The sequence below is a fragment of the Podarcis erhardii genome (genome assembly GCF_964252035.2).
Source record: "Podarcis erhardii genome assembly, chromosome: 9".
NCBI lineage: Eukaryota > Metazoa > Chordata > Lepidosauria > Squamata > Lacertidae > Podarcis > Podarcis erhardii.
The window spans coordinates 50113908-50138002 of record NC_138512.1 but is presented as its reverse complement, the minus strand read 5'-3'; the positions used below and the strand labels follow the sequence as shown (position 1 = coordinate 50138002).

General features: G+C 41.1%; 1 protein-coding gene across 1 annotated transcript in view; it reads left to right on the top strand.

Moving 5' to 3' along the window:
* The window catches only part of FAT4 (FAT atypical cadherin 4), a 140966-nt gene extending 117534 nt beyond the window's left edge, over nt 1-23432 (top strand). Inside the window, 7 exon segments of the mRNA XM_081876537.1 lie at nt 3306-3613; nt 6706-6791; nt 8351-8530; nt 12787-12911; nt 13832-14052; nt 16374-16635; nt 20075-23432. Coding sequence (XP_081732663.1) covers nt 3306-3613; nt 6706-6791; nt 8351-8530; nt 12787-12911; nt 13832-14052; nt 16374-16635; nt 20075-21942 — 3050 coding nt within the window. The 3' untranslated portion in view covers nt 21943-23432.
* Nucleotides 23433-24095: the final 663 nt, after the last annotated feature.

Genomic DNA, 24095 nt, shown 5'->3' with positions numbered 1-24095 from the left:
TAATTTGCACTTCCTGAAACAATATGTGGACTGAAATGTAGTAATCCTTCAAAATTCACACACTTGCGAATTTTGCAATGTTGTCCTAACAATCACTAACATTTAACATTTAACTAACATTGGTGTATCTGAAGAAGTGTGCATGCACACGAAAGCTCATACCAAGAACTGACTTAGTTGGTCTTTAAGGTGCTACTGGAAGGAATTTTTTTTGTTTTGACTATGGCAGACCAACACGGCTACCTATCTGTAACATTTAACAATGTGCCATGGATGAAGCATTTTTCCTCATCTGGCTTCCCAGTGCCAAGCACCACTGCCAGTTACCAAGAGGGCCAAGGCAGTGGGTACTGAAGCAGAAGTGGGAGCATGAACACCACTATTGCAAGTAATATGAGCAAAAATGCATATGTTAGGTGAAAAACGTCCATAAATGCATACATTGGTGGAAACAACATGCACAAATGCATTCATTATATTAGGGAAAATGCCTTGCAAAATGTGTATATTAGGCAAAATTGCATACAAAAATGTGCATATTGGGGGGGGTCACTATAGTGATGCTGAATTTTGCAAACTAATGTGGAGAACTGAATTCAAGACTGGAAAAATGAGGAACCAAAATTGACATATTTGACCATCCTTAATCCAACCCATTCCTATATTCCAATTCTACATCTCCCAACACTTACTTCAGATCTGATTTCTTCCTGATCCTAATTCTGCTCTTTCTGCCTCCCTCTCCATCTCAGATCCCACCCAATCCCATCCTGTCCTGCAATCTAGTTCTTTCCCTTTCTCTTTGTTTCCTACTTGCCACATTCTTTTCTAACTTCAGAAATTAATGAGCCAGTCAGAAGCAGGATGCAAAAAAGGTCTTTGCCATTTTACAAAAATATAGTTAACATCATAACATTTTAAAACACTTTAAAGACCGCAGGCAGGTATTTTATAAAAATATTATTATAAAAGCATTCATATTTCGAAGAAATACAATATGGATGGAATGTAGCGCCTGCATGTTTGAAAGCAGTTAACAACAAAGAAACATACTGTATGTACTCTTCAAAATGCATTGTATGTTGACTTGATCTAAAGAATACTAGATGGTGTTCTGCCAAAATCAAGGAGGAATGCATCTGTCATTGGTTCCATATTGGATTTTATTTTTATTCCATATTATTTGGCATAGCTAGAAAATGCTGATAGCAAAGGGGGTGGATTTATTGGCTAGTTTTGAAATGAAATATGATTTAAAACAAGGGAAACAGAAGCAGCACAAATAAAAAAGGAAGCAAAAGTAGTCAGAAGGAGGGAAATGCATTCAGATGTATTGACTGATTGACTAAATTTGGTTTTGAAAGTAAATAATATATAACAGGGAACATGTAGTATGCAAAATTCATAGGCGTATGGAATGCCAAAGGGCAAGATAATATGGTACCGTTTATCTAAATGATATTATGTATGTGTTAGTACAGGTCACAAAGACCATTTCCACTTTTGTAACACATGAAGAGATATTTTAACACATTTGGAAGGGAAGTGTTATGTCCATCAAAGTCACCCCGTGATCACAAGGATTCCTATTTGTCTCTCATCCACCTGCTTTCCCCCAAAATCTGTTCTGGGGGTTACCCCAACATTCTTCAGCAGATCTGGCATGGGAAGTTCAATTGCTCAAATAGAAATCCTTGAACTCACTAGACAACTTCATTGGCTACAATCCAAAATATTTTATTGGTGCTTAAAACAATAGAAGCTACTGCAAATATTTTGCTTTAGAATTTTATTTTTTACATTATATTTGAATAATTGTATCCTGTGCTAAAGATATAGCACCCAAGGCTACTAACAATAGAAGCCTTTTTTAAAAGAATTGCCATAAAATATCAATACTTTTTTTAAAAAAAGAAAGCAGGAAAAGTGACACATACATTAAAACATTAAGTGATAACATGAACCAGAGTGCTAATAAAGAGTCTGTGTAAACAGGTCTTAATCAAATTGATGGAGGTTAAAAAATATGTAGACCACATGTCTTTAATGCATAAATGATCACTCCCAATCTATATTTATGCCACACAAATAGTGGTTCTCTTAAAAATGATAGTGATGATGCAAAAATTTGCCACTTTTAGTCCTATTAGAATATATATAAATGCATGATTTATCCATTGAAATAGATGGCATCTAAATATGCTAACTTGGCTGGCTCGCACCCAGTATCTTCATTTTTGACAGCTTCTTCAGCAAGAGAGCAGTCATACAAGAAGTTGTCAAAAAGCAAGCTGGTGTCAATTAAGATGGCATAAAGTTATACCAGATCTAATCCCTGCTCAGCAGTGGGGTTGCTTCTGCTGCTTGGCCTAAGCCGGGCAGAGGGAAAGCAAGCCTTTAAAATAATGTTTTATGCCAGGTTGCCTGGTCACAGTAGCCAGTCTAAGTTCCCCTTCTCTGGCCACACCCTGTCCTACGCCTTTGGGTGAATTTACACTAGCCTCAGTTCAGCTGGCTGAGCCCTGGCTAAGCCAGTCTGAACATGTTGTTGTAGTTTAGTCGTGTCCGACTCTTCGTGACCCCATGGACCAGAGCACGGCAGGCACTCCTGTCTTCCACTGCCTCCCGCAGTTTGGTCAAACTCATGCTTGTAGCTTCGAGAACACTATCCAACCATCTCGTCCTCTGTCGTCCCCTTCTCCTTGTGCCATCCATCTTTCCCAACATCAGGGTCTTTTCCAGGGAGTCTTCTCATGAGGTGGCCAAAGTATTGGAGCCTTAGCTTCAGGATCTCTCCTTCCAGTGAGCACTCAGGGCTGATTTCCTTAAGAATGGATAGGTTTGATCTTCTTGCAGTCCATGGGACTCTCAAGAGTCTTCTCCAGCACCATAATTCAAAAGCATCAATTCTTCGGCGATCAGCCTTCTTTATGGTCCAGCTCTCACTTCCATACATCACTACTGGGAAAACCATGGCTTTAACTATACGGACCTTTGTTGGCAAGGTGATGTCTCTGCTTTTTAAGATGCTGTCTGGGTTTGTCATTGCTTTTCTCTCATGAAGCAGGCGTCTTTTAATTTCGTGGCTGCTCTCACCATCTGCAGTGATCACATCTTTGGCTAAACCGGTATTGGGTACTTAGCACTGGCTGAGCCACGAATCAGCTGGTTGAACTGAACATCTACTGCACCCTGAGCTTCTCATCCTAACAGATCTTGCAACAGGATTGCCACCCCCCCTAAAAGAATTATATTTTAGAGTGCTTCTGCAGTTCTTGATCATTGTTACATTTTTATTTCCGCAGGAGTTTTCGGAAAGCATTGTGAAGTAAATAGCTACGGATTTGAAGAATTGTCTTACATGGAATTCCCCAGTATGGATCCGAACAACAATTATATATACATCAAGTTTGCCACCATCCAAAGCAATGCCCTTCTGTTATATAATTATGACAACCAGACTGGAGATCGGGCAGAATTCCTGGCCCTGGAAATAACAGAAGAGAGGCTGAGATTCTCATACAATCTTGGCAGTGGCACTTACAAACTCACCACAGCAAAGAAGGTGTCTGATGGACAGTTTCACACTGTTATTGCCCGGAGGGCTGGAATGGTAAGCATTGCTTTACAGAAATAATAATGATGATGATGATGATGATGATAATAATAAAGCTTCACTCAGTTCCAAGTCACATCAGCTTTTAAGAAAGTACAAATGGATGGTTGTTGGGGCTTGGGTTTTGGGGTTGTTGTTTTTTTGCAAAAACTTCTTTAAAAAAAACACAAAAGCTTTTTTGTTCCATAAAAATTACCCTGAAGCATTTTAAATGGCTTCTTCAAAGGACACTCTCTAAATGTGAGGTTGATTAATGAAGGGAATTAATGACTATCCAGATCTAATTAATTGGTGCAGACTATAGTAAGAATAAGCACTGAAGACTAATTAAGAGGCAGATTTAATGTTTGGAATGATGCAAGAACAAAACCCTTTGTAACTGAAGGCTATGTAATTGCCATGCATGTTATTTTTGAACAGAGATGATAAAATTTTGTTCATTCTGCAAATGTTCTGAAATTATTGAAAAATGTGAAACAGAGTTTTCTTTGTGGATGATAACTACCCAGTTCTGCTATATAGAAAATTGCCTTATATTAGACAGTGCACCTCCTTCTAAATCTTTTGCTGCCACCACCTTACCCTCTCCATTGCTAAGCACCAGTGGACAGGTTTGTGTTTTAACGGGCCACTATGTATTATTAAGGGAAAGATTGTGAGCAGATGCATTTACCTTAAAAAGAAAGAAAGAAAGATCTCTCATTTTAAATTAAGGGGAAGCAATGGTCACTGTGATTTTGAAACTAAGCATTCCAGAGTTTTCCATTAACTGGAAGGAATGGGAGCAAATGAAAACTTAGATTTGCTAAATGCAAACAGCCAAGTCAGGATCTCTCCATCAAATATGTTAGTGCAATTTCTCACTCCGTAACACATGAAGGGTGGAACAAATTAAAAAGATTGCCTGTTTGTCAATGTGCACCATCATTCATACACATGGCAAGAGCAAACGACACAAGTATTATTTCCTAAATTAAGTAGCAACATTTTCAATATAAAATACAGGAGACAGATGGAGAGGAAAGCAAGTATGAACAACACTAAAGGAACTGTGAAATGGAACGACTCCATGCTACCTTATATATGCTGATACAGTATAATTCCCACAAAACACCTTTGGTAATTTAGTTATCTAGAAAGAAGCGACCATCATTTCTGTTTTCAAATCACTGAGTACTTTTTATCTTCAACAAAAATGCCCTGTTCAGTGACTGAGACACACTTTTTGTTTTATTTTTAACCCATTGAAATATATTTCCCATGCTGCATAGTGATTCATACCGCCAAAGATTTGTAGCATCTCCCAAATGGTCTGATTGAGGAGCAGAGAGATTAAATGTCAAGCAGCCTAAGAAAAACAGTTCTCTAAGGAGGAAATATTTTTCTCCAGCGACAGATTCTTTGAGGACTCCATGATTTCCAGTACAGGATGCTGTGTCAGCTGCAATGTTGCAGTGTTAGTACCTGCCAATAACCGTTGAGATTATCTGGAAAATTCAAAGCAGACCTCAACAAACCTACAATTTCTGTTGGGTTTTTTTAGTATTTTAGTAGAAACTATCTATCCTATTTTACTGGTGGGGAAATCAAGGCAAATATTAATGAAATTGCTTTTCCCACAGTCACACAGTTGGAATTAATTAAATGTGAATTCATTGGCCAGCACAGCAACGTCTAGCTGTGCAATGAAATTTCCCTGCCCTTTCCTTTCTACTTACCACATATACATGCACATGTACCCGCCGAATCTGCTGCAGAGGCTTCTGGAACCTCTGGAGGAGATTTAGGCGGTGGGGGAAGGCAAAGGTATGGGGGGGGGGTTAACATACTGCAGCAAAACGTCATTGCACTAATGTAACTATTCAGCTGGGCGCCTCCCATTGAATCCATTTTTCAATTAAGCAAAGTTGCAATAATATTCAAGTTGAAATGTATTTAAATCAGCAAAGGAGACTTCATAAAAGACGTGATGAACTATTTGATAGGCCTCTACAATAATTCAATCTCTAGACTTTTCCTTCTCCCTGTGTTTACAAACCTAAAATGTGAAGGAGGAACTACCTTTATTGAAGTATTTCTGCTGGAGGGGGGGTGGGGGAGCATTCTGCATGTCAAAAGGGTATAAAATAACTCTACTGGATTTAAAATCTGTCATTTCCTACAGGACTTCAGAATTTTTATGGAAAGCTGGTAAAAGCATTAACTTGTCAGGTTTGAGATATAGCAAAGTGACACAGTAGAAACTCTCATAACTAAAGAGGTAACAGTAGCAAATTAACTGCTAAAGTCACCAAGCAGGAACATTTGACTATCATTAGAAAGTTGAATTGTATGAAATCAGATCCAAGTAAAATACTGTTTGAAATAACTCTTCCTTCAGATGGCTCTGCCATCTCAGAATATATAGCAATCTATAAATTGATAGAAATTCCTGTACGGACCTCCCTTGCTTCTGTGGCTTTTTTTTGAAAAAAGGTGAGTACAGGATAGAGGTGTGTAAAATTATCCATACTGTGGAGAGAGTGGTGAGAGAAATGTTTCTTTTCATTCTCTCAAAATACTAGAGCCTGAAACCATCCATTTTGCATTTCAGTCATGGAGTGGGGGAAGAGCATGCAACCACTGGCCCTAATCCAAGTCCCAGACATGAATCCCACCCTCCCCACACCAAGCTACTATTAGCCACAGAGGGGCCAAGATATGGGCATCATTTTCACCTCTTCTGAGTTAAAACTTACAAACCTCCAAAACTCACTTCAGTGCTGCAGGAATACAACTTTATCTGACAGCACTGTGGTATCTATGCTGCCAACATACACAGATTTAAGTGCCATGGTTTTCCCCTTCTTCCAAATTCTGCCTTAGTTTTCTAGGAGCAAAGTTGTGCTTATGTCTGTAATATGAAAGCTGCAACTGACAATTAGAGTTCATTTGCCTATAAGTATCCGTCCCCTCCAGTGCATAAAGATATACATGGAAACCTAAGCCACAATATAAGTGTTTCACCCCTAAATATATTTAGTACTCCATGTAATCTAAACTTGATGGGTTGGTATGCGTAAATGATCATCTTAGTGCGATTTTTTCAGGCAGCGTCCTTGACCGTGGACTCCTGCTCAGAGGAACAAGAACCTGGCTACTGCACTGTTAGCAATGTGGCTTCATCTAGCGACTGGTAAAGAACCTTTCATTTTATCCTTTGGTGATTATGCTCAATAGACACTGCCTGGCCCGCAAAGAATAAAAGAAGCCTTTCTGCAGAAGGAGGCCTATTTATTCTATGGGATTTAATGTATCTTTAGTTGACAGACTGGGCCTCAGCTGAGTCAATTAAGCTACTGAAGAGATATCACTGTGATCTTTTCTACCTCCCTAGTTTCTGAATATAAAAGAGAATAATTAGAAGAAGCATTCAGTGAGAAATTGGCTGTGATGACATCAGCAACCATGTTATGCAGCTACCAACAATGTAAAACAAGCTATCAAATTTCAGTAAGCCGTAACGAGGTTTACTAGCAAAACACACACACACACCCATATATTAAAGAGATGAAATGGATGCATGACTCACTAACTTTCAGGTGAACACTTTGATCTAAGAACAAAGAGAGATTCATGCTTTTGGTGACGAAGGTTTTGTCAGTTTTCAAAAATGGCCTATATGAGAAATAATCAAGTCGAATTAGTCTGTCCCTCCAGTGCCCTACTAGACTCTGATCCAAAAATGTTAAAAATAAAAGTAAAAAAGTTCATGGTTTCATTCAAAAGCAAAACATATTTGTTTGCAAAGCCTAATGAAACTACACTTGTGCTGAGAAGAGCTTTCAGGCAATGTATTTAGCCCCAATCCTAAATTGCATGGCACCTCCCCCCCCATCATTTCCCCCATGACTTATGCAGCGGGGAGCCTGTTCTGTCCATGAAGGCTTCCCACATGATTTCCGAACAGGGTTCTCGATCACTCCGGGAGCCTCCATGCGTGGAATTGGCCCACCGCTACATATATTATGGTGAGCATGGCAGGTTAAGACTAACTAGGGGAGCAGAGCAAAACACACAGTTCCATACCCCTTAACCATCCATACCCTTTTCATTGTGAGCAACATGTAAAGAGGTCCAATGACTTAGCTATAAGCCGCACTAGGCTTTTACATCGCATGCAGTATGGTCAGGCCAATAGCCACTTATGGTGGAGCTACATCTTATAAAAAAACCAGAGGACTGCAATGGCATCCTCATGTTTAGTTACACTCTGCATATTGCTTAGCTGAGGTATAGGCAAACTCAGCCCTCCAGATGTTTCGGAACTACAACTCCCATCATCCATAGCTAACAGGACCAGTGGTCAGGGATGATGGGAGTTGTAGTCCTGAAACATCTGGAGGGCGAGTTTGCCTATGCCTGGCTTAGCTCATATTGTCCAGACACAGCTGTCATTACAAGGTCTTTTCCTGCCCCCACCACACCCTCAGGAACAATAATCTGTTCTATGTGCATCATATATGGTGCTTTCTGTATAAAGCATGCTAAGGGCTTTGCAGCAGTACAACATGCGGAGTTGTCAAAATGAGACTTCTGATTGTAACAAAGCAATTGTGCTATCTAAAACATGCCTACTCAGAAGGTTAAGGAGAATTTACTCTTAGTTAGAGGATTGCAGCGTTATACTAGGATCCTATTGTTAAGTAAGCCCCTCTGAGTTCATTGTTTGTTCTTTGTCTCTCCCACCCTCAGGACTTTAGACGTGCAGCCAAACAGAGTCACCATTGGAGGTATCAGAGCCCTGGAGCCAATACTTCAAAGGAAGGGACAGCTGGAAAGTCACGATTTTGTGGGTTGCATAATGGAATTTGCAGTCAATGGACGTCCCTTAGAACCCAGCCAGGCTTTGGCAGCTGAAGGAATCTTGGATCAGTATGTGTTTTACGTAATATCAGAATAACAATTGACTAACTCTGTTTTGTGATCCTCACGTGTCTGAAAATTCACGTCTGTTACCCATGAATGCTCTGGTACAGCAGGGGAAACGTGCGCGAGGAGACAGCACCTACAGGCTGATTCTCTTGCTGGGTTGCAAATTATGTCGTAGACCAAATGCTCCTTCTCTGTTGAAATGTGCATTTCACTAGAAGAACCTGAGGGTTCTCTTTATTTGCACCACACTGCATGGATAGTTCTCCACCCATATTACAAAGTATATGAGAATTCCACTCTCCAAGATTGTATATGTATTGTTATGCATGATGTAAGGGGGCCATCATGTTGTTGCTTGTTCCTAAGCACCACAGAAGAGAAGTCAGCAAAGTCTGACATACACAAAGATGGTGAAAGAGTTGAAGGGCGTGTTTTCAGCTCAGCTCCTCTTTGCATGCAGAAGGTCCCAGGTTCCATTCTTGATACCTCTAGGTAGAGCTGAGAATGGACCCCACATGAAAACTTGAAGAGCCACTGCCAATTAGTGCAGATAATCCTGAGATAGGTGGACCAGTGGGCTGAATAGAAGGCCATCAATGGGTAGTCATGATGGTGGCTACACTTCCTCGGGCATCGGGCGTGGTGTGCTTCTGTATCCTGCTTGCTGGGGAGAGGGCTATCATGTTCATGTTATGCTTGTGCGCATCCCATAGACCTCCAGTTGGTCACTGTGAAAATGCTGGACCGGATAGGCCTTTGGTCTGATCCAGCAGGACTCTTCTTAATGTTCTCATGACTCATAAGAAGGCACCTTTCCTATGAACAGACATACAGATCAGCAACAGTATGCTATAAAGTCCACCAGCAGATGTTCTAGATCTAGAAAAGCACCATTCTTTAACATTTGTCTGTGTTGTTATATCCAGTGCATTAAATGCCGTCCGTATGGTCCAAGTGTCTGTTATCTCACTTTTCCTCTCAGATGTCAAGGCAGTTCCTGTACCATCTCCCCCTGTGAACACTGTTCAAAATGCTTGATTAACTGAACCTGTTATTTCTTCCATCCCACTGTTTGAACTTAGGGGTGGAATAAGAGGATGTCCTGAGTGGTTAGCTCATCCTTCTGCTTTTCATGGTCTCAGCTTGTGGCATAAGATTTCCTGAAGCTCTGTAGCACAGAGATCAACATCAATTACAATTTCACAGACAGCCAAACATTGGACCTTCACCAGTGAAGGATAGATGTGTATATTGTTGTTGTTTTTTTATCTCTTGTCCACCAGGATTCTTTATTTAATGTCTTGGACAGTTGCACAGAGAAAAGTGGTTTCAGGCTTCCTTTCAGATTGACTTGGCAGACAGTAAAGTAAAAATCATACTGCTCTAAATTCAATGGACAGCTCAAGTTTATTCCACTCTGGTTACTTTCCGCATTATATTTTCAGGCTGTGTGAAATGCGGTTATTGCAACTAAATGGCTCTGGAATCTCTTTTGTGTCTCAGTGTTAACATGTGCTGCTGGGACCCAGAGGTTCACAAGTGGCTAGTGTCTAGTATGAAGCTATAAAACTGAAGATTGTGTGTGTGTGTGTGTGTGTGTGTGTGTGTGTGTGTGTGTCAGTCATTTGGTCTATCTGGATAATCAAGCATAATATTCTCATGAAGCAATTTTACTTGATTTCAAGCAGTATAAGAGAAACATTCAGGAACAGTCACATCCTGCCAGGTGGATGTTGGTAAATGTGATATTTAATGAATAACTAAAAGCTGGTTTAAAAACAACAGAGTTTCATGGCACCTTAAAGACTGGCAGATTTATCATGACATAAGGTGCCATCAGAGTCTTTGGCTGAAACACACTAAGGGCTTCTTCACACTTTCGCTTGCTATCTATTTAGATTGGATTGTGTACTGATTCATTCCCCCATGGGTCTCTAGAGCTTTTCTTGTTTTTCCCTGGCTGTGCCTTGGGATCATCTGATCTTCTTACCCCCTGAATTGGAAGCTCGGTAAGCAAAACCTCCGTTGAGATTTTCTGAGCATCTGATAAGATCCAATTCAGCTGGTAAGATCAGGGTTTCACAAGGCATAGCTGTGGAACAATGAGAAGACACAATATAATCAAAATACAGAACAAGAGGATGAGCCCTAGCGTGGCTACCCTGCTACACACTAAAACATAGGTAGAATATAGTAATCTCTATGATGAAATGCGTATTTCATCATTAAACTGAAGGAGTACTATTTTAAAATCAAGTTATGTTGGGAGTGGAGTTTATCTTTTTTTAAGAAAAAGGGAAAAACAGGGCTACATTTTTCATTTTGAAAAGTTTTAGCCTGGTTTCCTTTATGCATTAGGGTAGTTACTTGGAAACTGTTTTACTCTGAGTGCCTCTTGTTCAGGGATAACATTTAAGGTTACCATTCTGTGCACTTTTCACTTGGGCACACACTTCATTGAATATACAGTGGGACTTACTTCCGCTTAGGCTGTAAATGACCAGTCTCATGGGTGTAAGTCAACAATCCCTCAACGGAAAGCACCTTCCTCATACTTGGAATATTAAAGGCAGGAAGCAGCAAACATTTTGCAGCATTTTAACTTCACACTTCAGAGAAAGGTGTTGGGATGATGTATGGTTGAGACGGTGTGAGTTGAGTTAAAGGGTTTACGTTTCTTCATGTAGCTGTGCCCATTCCTGCTTGAGGGTGTGAGGAATGTGGGGGGGGGGAGCTGGTTTTTGAAGCAGGGTTGCATTTTATAAATGCATGAATTTATCCTGAAATTAAATTTCAAATTAAAATATAGGCATCAATCCAAATACGTCCCCTACTAGCTTATATTCCTAACCATCTTGTTTGGAAGAGAGAGAGAAAATGAAGTAGTAAAGACTTGATGAAAACAGAGCCACGAATGGCCAATAGGAAGTAATTCTTTCTTGCCCTACATTAAGGTGACAAGCCACTGTCCACCACAATCTCCATGAAGGATACAGAGCGTGCACTCTTGTCATAAGAAATAGACTGCATGACAGCTCAGAGGGCACAGCCTCTCTCAACATCCTGGCATTGTTGCTCAGCCCCAGTGCTTGGCCCCTGGTGTTTTGTTACCCTTCCTTCCTCCCTCCCTCTGTGTGAAAACATAAGAAGAGCCTGCCAGATTAGGCCCATGGCCCCTCTAATCCAGCATCCAATTCTCACAGCAGCCAACCAGCTGCCTGTGGGAAGCTTGAAGCAGGATCCGAACACAAGAGATCTCTCGACTAATGTGGTTTCCACGATATCATCGCTGAGCTATCCTCTCCCTTTGGCACAGCTTGCTCTCAGGGACAGCAGGTTAGCCCAAAAGATATGTGGCATATCAATGAAGCATCTTGGGTGTCATTGGAAAAAAACGGTTGGTAAAGGTGGGACGTGGGTGGCTCTGTGGTCTAAACCACTGAGCCTCTTGAGCTTGTCGATCAGAAGGTTGGCGGTTTGAATCCCTGCAACAGAATGAGCTCCCGTAGCTCTGTCCCAACTTCTGCCACCCTAGCAGTTTGAAAGCACGCCAGTGCAAGTAGATAAATAGGTACCGCTGCGGCAGGAAGGTAAATGGGGTTTCTGTGTGTTCTGCTTTCCATCACGGTGTTTTGTTGCGCCAGAAGCTTTTTAGTCATACTGGTCACTTGACCCAGAAAGCTGTCTGTGGACAAACACCGGCTCCCTCCGCCTGGAAGCTCCTTCGCCTTTGACAGGACTTAACCGTCCAGGGGTCCTTTCCCTTACCTTTACCTGTTGGATAGAGCAGTGGGGCTGCTCTTCTGACAACAGTGTTTCTGCTGCTCGCCTGAATGGGGTGGCGTGACAGTGGAGCTGGACTTCACCAACAGGAGGACCATTGCCAATTTGGCATCCCTGAGAGTGCAGCTGTGTAGCTCCAACCTTGCCACTTCCCCACCCAAGCTCAGTCCAGGTAAGGAGCAGAGATATTAGTATTGAGAGGATGGCTCTACCTCATCACGTTTGATGCTGCTAGACACATGAAATGAAAAAAATAAGTGTTTATCATTTCTGGTTCTAACTCCTTCTCAGCAAGGAAGCTCAATGGGTCAGCTTGAGTGACCCACCATCTCACAGGGCTATTATGGAGAAAGGGGAGATCCTGTGTGGTGTCTTGGTCTCTGGGGTGGGAATAATTTAAGAAATATGCAAGCAATGAAACTATCGTTATTTATTTTATTTTATTTTATTTTATTTTATTTTTGCTTGTTCAGGTGTCCTAGGCTGGAAGGAACTTGTGCTATTAACCCTTGCCAACATGGTGGCACTTGTGTGGATCAGTGGTCTTGGCAGCAGTGTCACTGCAAAGAAGGACTGACTGGAAAACACTGTGAAAAATGTAAACAGAGTGTTTCTTTGCCCCCACCCCTTCTGCTTTTAACCTACATTTACATCTCCCATAAACATCTTTGTGTTTTCTGCTTTGCACATGGAAGAAATATGTAATGATTGAATTCATTATAACAGTAATTATGAAGCAAAATATCATGCTGGCCCAACTCCACAAGGGACCAGCAAATTGCAACAGAAACACATTTAAAAAGTAGGAATCCATCTATTAAACCCAGCCAGCCACTTTCTATTGCCTTAATATATTTTTTAATTCTTAATTGCAACTAGGGTTGTTTTTGTTTTCACTTAAAGGCCGTTGGGTATGAAATAGAATGGAATTGGGGAAATTGTTGGAAAGGAAGCTAGTTTTTTTAACCAATTAAAAACCAGACACATTTCCTCAACATGGTCTGCTGGTCAATTCAGTTCTCATTCCCAATTCATACTTTCCGATACAATACAATACAACACAATACAATACAATACAATACAATACAATACAATACAATACAACTCACATTACTCTTCATTTTGCAGCACAATTCTCCAACCAAATAAGGTGTGCAAAAATGCATATAAAAGTATGCATACAAATGCATATATTCATGAAAATAGCATTAAAATGCATTATATCAGGGGGGAAACTTTGAAAAAACATGGACAATAGTGTAACTTGCATACAAAAATGTGCAGAATTAGAAGAAAATTGCTAATTGGTTTTCATGAGGGCTTTAAAAATGTTGGATAACTGAACTTAAGATTGGAAAAGTTAGAATCTGAGAAATCAAAATTGACAGATTTTTTTCTTCATTACCTTTTATTTATGATCTTTTCATTCTTTATCTGTGGTGGGTGGGTGGTACAAAGAGATAGAATTGTGAATGATGAATTATTATATTTTTTTCACACTTTACTCCTTTATTCTAGATGTTACGGCTGATACTGCCTTGTCATTAGAAGGCAAAGGTCGCCTTGACTACCACATAAGTCAGAAAAGGAAATGGGAATACATGATGAGACGTAGCATTGACAACACCATTTTGGAGCCTCAGAGTAGCATGGAGAGTATAGAAGTCAAATTCAGGACAAGGAGTAAAAGCGGAGTTTTAATTCATATCCAGGAAAGCAGCAATTATACTACTGTGAAGGTAAGGCCAAGTGGATTTGATTGGGCAACTTGCTATGAAGTGGTCTTCATTTCTCCTGAATTTGCCCCAGTCTTTTACTTTAGAAATACCAGAGCGTTGACTAGTGCTGGGCACAACTCCAGCTATCAAAAGGGCTGAATGATTTTGCTTCTAATCAGCTTTGTCTAGACTCCAAGTACTGACTATTTGAATGGCAGCCGGAAGAATGTTTGTTGCATATGTTCTTAATGAAACATTGCACGCTAGAGTGAAATCTTTTCTCCGATTAACTTTTCCCTCCTCATTCAGACCTCCTATAAAATGTGACCACCAAGCTCAGATTTAGAACTCTTGGATTTTTTAAAGGCATAGTAGCACACGCAACCCAGTCCTCAGATCAATTAAGGCAAAGTCCTTGGTTTTAACCAGCTGCAATTCTATTGATCACAGGTGAGGAACCTGTGGCCTCCCAGATGTTGTAGACTCCAATGTCCATCAGCCATAACCAACATGACCAATGGTCAGAGGTATTGGAAGATGGAGTCTAATACCATTTGAAGGGCCAGTGGTTCCCCACTCCTGATAGATACACCATTGAACTGAGTGGCGTTTACTTGTACCAGGCACTTTGGCTTCATTAAAGCCATAGTTACAGCTGGCTCCCACAAGGATGCTGAAGAATCATTGGGCTTGTTCCCACATTGCACTGAACAGGTACAAGATATTTTTACACGTTTCCAAGTGTTTGTGTAAAATGGTGTACACTTGTGCAACTGTTGTGTACATGGGCCTAGAGGCTGTGCACACATTGAGTGGTGCATGTGAATTAATTGTACAGCTCAAGTATTTGTGTACATAGGTACACAGCTTGCATATTCTCTTAATGTAGCATGTGAACGTCACTATTACGATATAGGGAAATGGATTTCAGAGTATTCTGCTGTATCTTTTGCACAAGAGAAAGCAGTGGAGTCAATTCTTAGGGCTGACTCTGTCAATTTAGCCCTAACGCTAAATGAGTGAAACCGTAGTGCTGGCAAACCTCTTGGATGGTTACAAGATCCAAGTTTTCATGACTCCTTTAATTATTTCCATTTTCTCCCTAGCCTATAAGTCTCTCCAGTGTAAGACCACAACTCTGTGCTTCAGCCAGCATTAATTTATCAGTTGTATCTGGCTTCTCAGTACCCATATTTTCCAATGCAAAAGCTTGCACTTGCAAGTTATCAGGATATTATCACATAATTTGCAATTACTTCTGCTTTTTCCTTTAAGCAGACAATGGCAACATGGTCTTTTATTTGCATTTTCTTGGTCAGTGGATACCATCACTATAGAAAGCCTGCAAGGGCAGAGGTCAAACCTTTTCCCACAGTGTGGCATGGGAGGCAAAAAATGGAGACATCACAAGTGGATAGGGAGCCAACTGAATAAGCTCAGGCACCAGTCGCCTTTATCTGGTGACCTGGAACCGTGCACATATGAAGTCCTGCTCTGCTATTCCACAGCTGTACAGAATGCATTTCCACTCAGTCAGGTGGCAAGGCAAGGACCCCAGCACCTCTCAGCTAAACATCAAGAAGCCACATCCTTTGACCAACACAGGTGTTGTGCAGGCTGTTTGTAACAAGAGAGCCCCAAAGTCTATGTGGCTACAGTCCTTGTGTACAGAAGGCAATTTAAAAATGTGTGGTTTAGTTTTTTTGAGGGTCTATTCTGTCTGTAAGGAGTGACTCTGTGTAAACTGCTAGCATGGATGTGAAGCTATGAAATCACGCTTTCAGCCCAAGAGATGGGTGCTTCTTATCTGTCACCTATATATGTATAAACTTTATGAAGGTTTGAGTAGCTGCATCCCATCAAATCTTGCATGTTCTCACCAGTGCTTCTTAGCTGATTAATGTGTAATGTAAAAGGAAATACACAGGGGCATTTTAAGCCTGTATCATTGCAGTTTCTGTTGCACAAAAGATGCAATTTCTTTTTTACCTGGTTTGCACATCACGGGAAGCCCAACTATGGTGCAAAAACACAAGCATGTGGCCTCCAAAGGAGGAGATCATGGCCCCCTCATTCCTTCTTGGTCATTTTGCTGATGCACCATGTAAAGCTAAGCCATCGCTTGCTTAGTATGTTGACCAAATCTGGCCTTGTGGTTTAGCTCTATGAGCCACACAAGCCTTTGACTTAGTGTGACGTGCGACTTAGGCATTTTGTTTGGCTGAAATTCCTACATTGCAGGGGCTTGGACTAGATGACCCTTGAGGTCCCTTCAGACACTACAGTTCTATAATTCTGTGATTTTTAAATACATATATATTTGTATATATATTTCCTTGTAGATCAAAGGTGGCAAAGTACAGTATATCTCTGATGCTGGAGTTGGTGGAAAGGTGGAACGCAGCATTCCTGAAGCTTATGTTTCTGATGGCCACTGGCATACCTTCTTCGTTGAGAAGAATGGGAGCTCCACAATATTAACAGTCGACAAGACCTATAGTAGAGACGTCCTGCATGTTACACAAGATTTTGGAGGACTAAATGTCCTTATGATTTCACTTGGCGGAATCCCACCTAACCATGCCCCTAGAAGCAGCAATCCAGGTAAGAAGGAAAGCCATACATATGAGCAGTATCACAAATAGTTGGGTATCATTAGGTAGGCATCATTTTGTAATACACAGCCAACAGGGCAAGCTTCAGAGTTTAGCAACACAGAAGGATTGCAGGATTGATTAGGCTGTTTAAGGGTTAGATCAGGAGCTGTGTCCTAAACCATATATCATTGATCCAGTTTTTCATTGTTCTCTACAATGCATATGGCACAACTGTAGTTCCAGAGCACATAGGGTCAGTTGCATCAGTCCCAGTGCCCACATCATCTCTGAGCAATGGAAGCATCTTGCTATAGCACTAGTCTTGGCACTCCTCTTGTAATGGCATTGCTGCCTACTTAAAATCCTAGTAGCAGAATGCTCCATTCAACTCGCTGTTTGCTTGTCATGGCCTCTGCTGCAGGGATTGCAACCTCTTGTTGTTCAGATCAACTAAATCAGAGCCACACATGAACAGAAACAGTCACATTTACAGATTAAATCAGCAGTTTGGGTGTTCATGCTTGGAATTCCTTTTTTTATTCTTTTTTTAATGGAAGTGATTTTTAAATACAGACACCCAGACTAGTTCAGCAGTAAGGAGTGATGTTTCAGAGAGAGCTCTTTATAAAAAAAGAATCTAACTTAAAGGATTATCACCAGATAGAATAACCTTGCCTGTTGTAAATTCACACTTCACATTTTTCACCGTATCCAACGAAAACAACGAGATCCAAATTGCCTCGTTTGGTATGAGATGCGGTGTGAATGAAATCACACTTAGGGCATTCACTGCTCCTGACCTATTGCTGCATATTGATTATGAAGTCAAAATCATAGTATGTGTATTGACAGGAAGTCTGCTAGGACCAAAGCTGATGGGAAGAGATGAGGAAATGGAGCATTTAACTAAAATGACTGATGTGGACGTTGACAAGTTACAGGAGTCTGGCCTGAACTAGGGATGCATGCTCCAAAACCATTTTTTCATTCAGTGTTTTCTTAATATTGGATTACACTGCATGTGACATGCCAAAGATTTATGAAGGGAGGTATAAAACTCTGTGTGAACTCCCATCTTCAGGATATCTGAAGAATCAGGAAAGCAAAAATAAATATGTAACAAATTTTAGAGATGTACAACTAATGGAGCAAAACACACAATCCAATGAAAATATATCCTGGGCATTTTTCCTGCTCCGTAATACTATAGTAACCACCTTTTTATATCAAGCTGCTGCTCCCTGGAGCTATTTGAAATACCTTCTGAAATGCAGAGATGCAATATTTCATTTTATTCATAGAAAGGAAAGAAAGAATGGTTTGTATTTCAACTGACATTTGATTTTTCAACTTCAAAGAAAGAACTCCAAATGAAAGATTTCCCCCCCTTGTTATATGTCTGCAGAAGATGTTATTTCTAACATAAATTCATTCAACAAAGTTTGTGTCAGAATCTTCAGCTAGTATCCACAATATACAAAACACTGCTCCAAAGCTGCACAAACCCCCTTGACAATCAAAAAACAATGGGAGGATGACATCGGCTACAAAATTAACCCCACTGCAGTCTCATTAAAGTGCATTACACTGTTTCTCCTTGTTTTTGTTTAGTCGTTTAGTCATGTCCAACTCTTCGTGACCCCATGGACCACAGCACTCCAGGCACTCCTGTCTTCCATTACCTCCCGCAGTTTGGTCAAACTCAAGCTGGTAGCTTCGAGAACACTGTGCAACCATCTTGTCCTCCATCATCCCCTTCTCCTTCTGCCCTCAATCTTTCCCAACATCAGGGTCTTTTCCAGGGAGTCTTCTCTTCTCACGAGGTGGCCAAAGTATTGGAGCCTCAGCTTCACGATCTGTCCTTCCAGTGAGCACTCAGGGCTGATTTCCTTAAGAATGGAGAGGTTTGATCTTCTTGCAGTCCATGGGACTCTCAAGAGTCTCCTCCAGCACCAGAATTGTTTGTGGTTTAAGAACTGTAGTCCTGATGCCTTTGTTTTCCAGTTATGCACAGAAACAAAGATATGGGGGGTGGGGGAGAGAGAGAGAGTTGTGGAAGCAGTACATTTCATCGGATGGTCGGTAGGTCACAATACATTTTCATGTTCTCCGGCTACTGTCACGAAAATCTCCAGTTGAATTTCAAAGTTCAGATGTAATCTGGTCACTGGCTGACAGAAATGTGCCCATTTGCACGTGCCCTTTTTTAGCCCATGGGGGTTTCTTTTCATCAGTTTTATTTCCTGGCTTCTGAAGGCAGTCAACCATCAAACAGAAAATGTGCATGAAGAGACTCGGTGATCTGTTGCAAAATGTAGCAAAAGTTTTAGAAACTCTGGGAAATAATGCAATCCTAAATAAACTTATCTGGAATTTTAGAGGGAAAAGGGGGAATTGTGGTGTAACTGTACAACAAAGCAAAAGTAAAGATGTGAGTAAAGAATGTGATACATTCAAATGTATCAGTTTTAAGTCGAATGGGAGAGAGTCCAACAGGAGATTCTTCAGTGGGAGAGATGGAGGCTGCAGTCATATACCCAATATGCCACATTGAACTCAACAGAACCTATATTCAAGTAGCCATGTGTGTGCTTACCTCTGCCTTTGAAATTAATGTGACTTTCCAAAGTGCTTAGAGTTACTTAGACTAATTAAATTGTTATTTATTTAAAACTGTTCTCACTCCGTGATACTTTGTCCAATAATTGTTTCATAAGTGAACTTATCAGCAATTGTGGATTTTATCAGCAATTTCTAAGAAAGTGGGCTGTGACTCAGATACTCAGTAGGCAACATGTAAACACTTGAGTCTCCCCTCCTCTTTCCATTCCAGCATATCCAAGTGAAAAGACATTTTTTAAACCTCAAAGGGAAGCAAAGACAGGCCTTATATTTTAGTAGTGAATACTGCTGCTTTGAACATGATGGTGACACTCCAAGTGCGTGCAGATGCGAAGCACTGAAAATAAATAAATAAATAAATAAATAAATAAATAAATAAATAAATAAATATAAATAAAACTACAACCCTGAAAATATGAACCCATTTCTTACAAAAGCCATGTTGCTGGTTTGCTGCACTGGGTTCTATTCCCAACTACCACTGACATGAATAAAGCTTTAAAGTAGGCATGTTTGGTGGACTGTCCATGTACTTTTGTTGGTGCTATGTTGTAGAGAACTCCGAGTGGTATTCACTCATTCATTCATACCTGGTTTATATTGCTCCCTTGCTCCCTCTAATTAAAGTATTTATTTGCTTATAGTATTTATATCCTGCCCTTCAGCAGCTTTCAAAAATCAGTACTAAGATGGTCATAATATAAAAGGACATGTCACGCAAAGAAAAGAAAATGGGAAAGAGGAGGGGGAAGTTAACGTCCATTAAACAAGCTAAGCTCCTTCAGTTTCCAAATCCTTATTATTATTTCTTTCTGTTTTCCTAGATTTTGATGGCTGCATTGCCTATTTTAAGTATGGGGACGAAAGCCTTCCCTTCACCGGAAAGCACAGTCTCGCCACCATCTCTAAAACGGACCCCTCTGTGAAGATTGGCTGCCGAGGGCCCAACATCTGTGCCAGCAGTCCCTGCGGGGGCGAATTGATGTGCATTAACCAGTGGTATACATACAAGTGTGTGCTGCCTGGAGCCTGCGCCTCCAACCCCTGCCAGAATGGTGGCAGCTGTGAACCTGGAGAAAGGTCTGGATTTACCTGCATCTGCCCAGAATCTTACACTGGGAGAACGTGTGACACAGTGGTGGCTTGCCTTGGCATCATGTGTGCCCATGGGAAAGTGTGTAAGGGAGAGGCGAATGGAGCCTATGTCTGTGTCCCACAGACTTACCCAGCTGAGCTCTCCTTGCCTCTCTGGGCTGTTCCTGCCATTGTTGGTAGCTGTGCTACTGTGCTGGCCTTGCTGGTGCTGAGCTTGATTCTGTGCAATCAGTGCAAGGGAAAGAAGGCCAAGGCCCCCAAAGAGGAGAAGAAAGCAAAGGAGAAGAAAAAGAAGGGGAGTGAGAATGATGCTTTTGATGACCCCGATAACATCCCACCCTACGGCGATGATATGACGATCAGGAAGCAGCCTGAAGGAAACCCGAAGCCTGATATAATTGAGAGGGAAAACCCTTACCTCATCTTTGATGAGACGGATATCCCACACAACACAGAGACTATCCCCAGTGCTCCTCTAGCTTCTCCTGAGCCTGAGATAGAGCACTATGACATTGACAACGCAAGCAGCATAGCTCCTTCGGATGCAGACATCATTCAGCACTATAAGCAGTTCCGGAGTCACACGCCGAAATTCTCCATCCAAAGGCACAGTCCTTTGGGGTTTGCAAGGCAGTCGCCTATGCCCCTGGGGGCAAGCAGCTTAACATACCAGCCTTCCTACGGTCAAGGCCTAAGGACCAGTTCCTTAAGTCACTCTGCATGTGCGACACCCAACCACCTTTCTCGTCACAGCCCTGCTCCGTTTTCCAAATCGTCGACTTTCTACAGAAACAGCCCTGCAAGGGACATGCATCTTTCCATTAGAGAAGGGAGCTCTTTGGAAATGCACAATGATGTCTGCCAGACAGGCATTTTTAACTACCCCACTCGACTAGGGAGAAGAAGCAAGAGCCCTCAGATGATGGTAACTCATAGTTCCAGGCCTGGAAGCCGCTTAAAGCAACCCATAGGGCAGATTCCACTGGAAAGTGGTCCTCCGGTGGGTCTTTCCATTGAAGAGGTGGAGAGGCTTAACACCCCGCGTCCTAGAAATCCAAGCATCTGCAGCGCTGACCATGGAAGGTCTTCTTCTGAGGAGGACTGCAGAAGGCCACTGTCCAGAACAAGGAATCCAGCTGATGGCATTCCAGCACCGGAATCATCATCTGACAGTGATTCCCACGACTCTTTTACATGTTCTGAGATGGAGTATGACAGGGAAAAGCCCATGGTGTACACCTCCAGAATGCCCAAATTATCTCAAGTTAATGAGTCAGATGCAGATGATGAAGACAATTATGGGGCTAGGTTGAAGCCCAGGAGATACCCAGGCCGAAGAGGAGAGGGTGGTGGGCCTGTGGGTGCACAAGCAACTGCACCCAGTGTTCATGAGAGTACGTCACCTTTAAGACTTGGGCAGCAAGGAGGGAATTTCAACTGGGACAACCTTTTGAACTGGGGCCCAGGATTTGGGCATTATGTGGATGTTTTTAAAGATCTGGCATCTCTTCCAGAAAAGGCAACCACAAATGTAAGTGAAGAGAGCAAAAATGGTACAACACAACCCAAAGATGGGGAAGCCGAACAGTATGTATAGAACTCCATACTGACATTGTTAAAATGCAAAAGCACGAAACTTTCAAGCCATTCTATCGTTGTAGATAAGAGAAGGGCAGATTTTTTTATAAAAACAACATTTTTTTTTACCCAGGGCCAGTAGTTAGGGCACATTTTTTTAAAAAAAATAATCATTATTATGCTGCTGAAAAGGACAAATACATCTTTTTTGTTTAATTTAATTGAGATCAGTTGAATTTGTTTTTCTCTGCATGCATTATATTTCAAAACAAGGTATTTGGCATGCAGCATTTGGAAAGAATTTTCTGTATTCCATGTTTGGTTTGTGATTTTTTAAATTAATAGTGATTGGTTCTAAATATGGACCCAAGACTGTTTATTGTGGAAAGCGTGTTTGTATCCAATTTTAATAAGTTGTTCTGAAATGCAAGAATATCAAGTATGTTGTTTTTGTTGGGAGATATTTGAAGCAATTCTGCAAAGGCTGGTTGAAGGAACAATGCTATCAGGTTCTCTCAGAAAACCTATTTCCTGTATACCGCAGTTGCTCAGATCTGGATACTTTAAGGAACGATAAGCTTGAGCGATGGCTATATTATCTTTCTCAATACAAAGGGTGCTAGAACCAGCTCGAGCTCATCAGCACTTTAGGGTTTTTTATTATTATATTTGACAAAGTTGTGTGAGAACTTCTGAATCTTCTGTCCTTATTTCCTCCAAGCAACAGTATTTCTAGCTAGTATGGAAACCAAGTTGACATTATCAAGTAGAACAAACAATAGAATCTGTAGAACAGGGAGTGGGTACAGTGCAAGATGAGGTTAGTAGACGGAACTCCACTGGTTTCAAATGAATCTCAGCTCTGTATGGTCTTGGCAACTATTCAGTATCAGTGTTTCAGTTTTGCCATCTATGAAAATGGAAGGGGGCTCTTTCGAAAATGACAAACCTACCTCACAGGGGGCCATTGTGAGGACTACTTGCCTATAAAAAGTTGTTTAAAAGCCATAAAGCACTAACTATTATTGTAAGCACTGCCTTCCCTACCAGATCCTGGAGTGACCTTTTCCTACATCACAACGTTTACTACGACTGAAGTGTTTGACATAAAAATATTTATTGGGGGGAAATCATTGCAGAGGAACACGCATTTAACAGGTCCTTAAGTATGAAAGATACACACATTGTATCAGTTATACATGGCACCAGTCTGCTTTTCTTTTTAAAAATGCATGCAAAGAGGGGGTTCTGCTGGTGCAAGCGCATATACTTTAAAGGGGAAAGTAGGAAACATACATACAGGCTCTATGCATTGCTGATACAATGCGCGTGTGTTCTGTGCTCAACTACCCATACCCAAGTACAAACTGTATCCTAAGAAGGGACCCTGAGAAATGCCTAAAAACTCCAAGTCATGGTAGGTGACTGTTCTAAATCCCCCTCATTTTGAATTTGCTTTGCGTAAACAAACCCTGTGTTTCCATGCAGCTCCTATAGTACTGTTTAAAATTTTAAAAATAAATGTTTTCTGTGTGCGTGGGGAGGTGTTGCTGTTTCTCTCCCTTTCTCACCCATTTTTGTTTTAGCTAAACTATGTTTTTGGTATCAATATTTTCCTATACTGAATACTTTTCTTACTTTCAGGGAAAGTAAGAAAAATGCTTTTCTTCTTTTCTCCCCCTTTTTTTTACATTTGTTACTTATGTAACACCCATATTTTTCACATTTTGATAAAAATTGTAACATACCGTATGCTTTCTACATGTAAATGCCAATAATAGAATTAAAATATTTATTTAAACTGTCTTGTGTGCAGTGATGGGAACAAGGAGTTATGCCTCAACTACTACTTGATCTGCCACTCTTCATCTTGCCAGGTTGTTGCTGTTTTCCCCTACCAGGGAAAATATATATATTCTTAGTTCGGTCTGCAGCTTGGAGCACGGATGGAGTGAGAGAACATGAATGACACTGTAACTGGGAACGGGTTAAAAATGGCCACAGGTTTATTGATTACAGCTTACACAGAGAATGGTGGCGCAAAGGGCAAAGATCCAGATTTTGGGCTAATACAGTCACCCAGCTGTTACGTTGGGGGAACAGTGGTGGATTTAACACAAGCTCAGACCCACCATGCCATGGGCTAATGCAACTGGCCATCATTGTCACTCT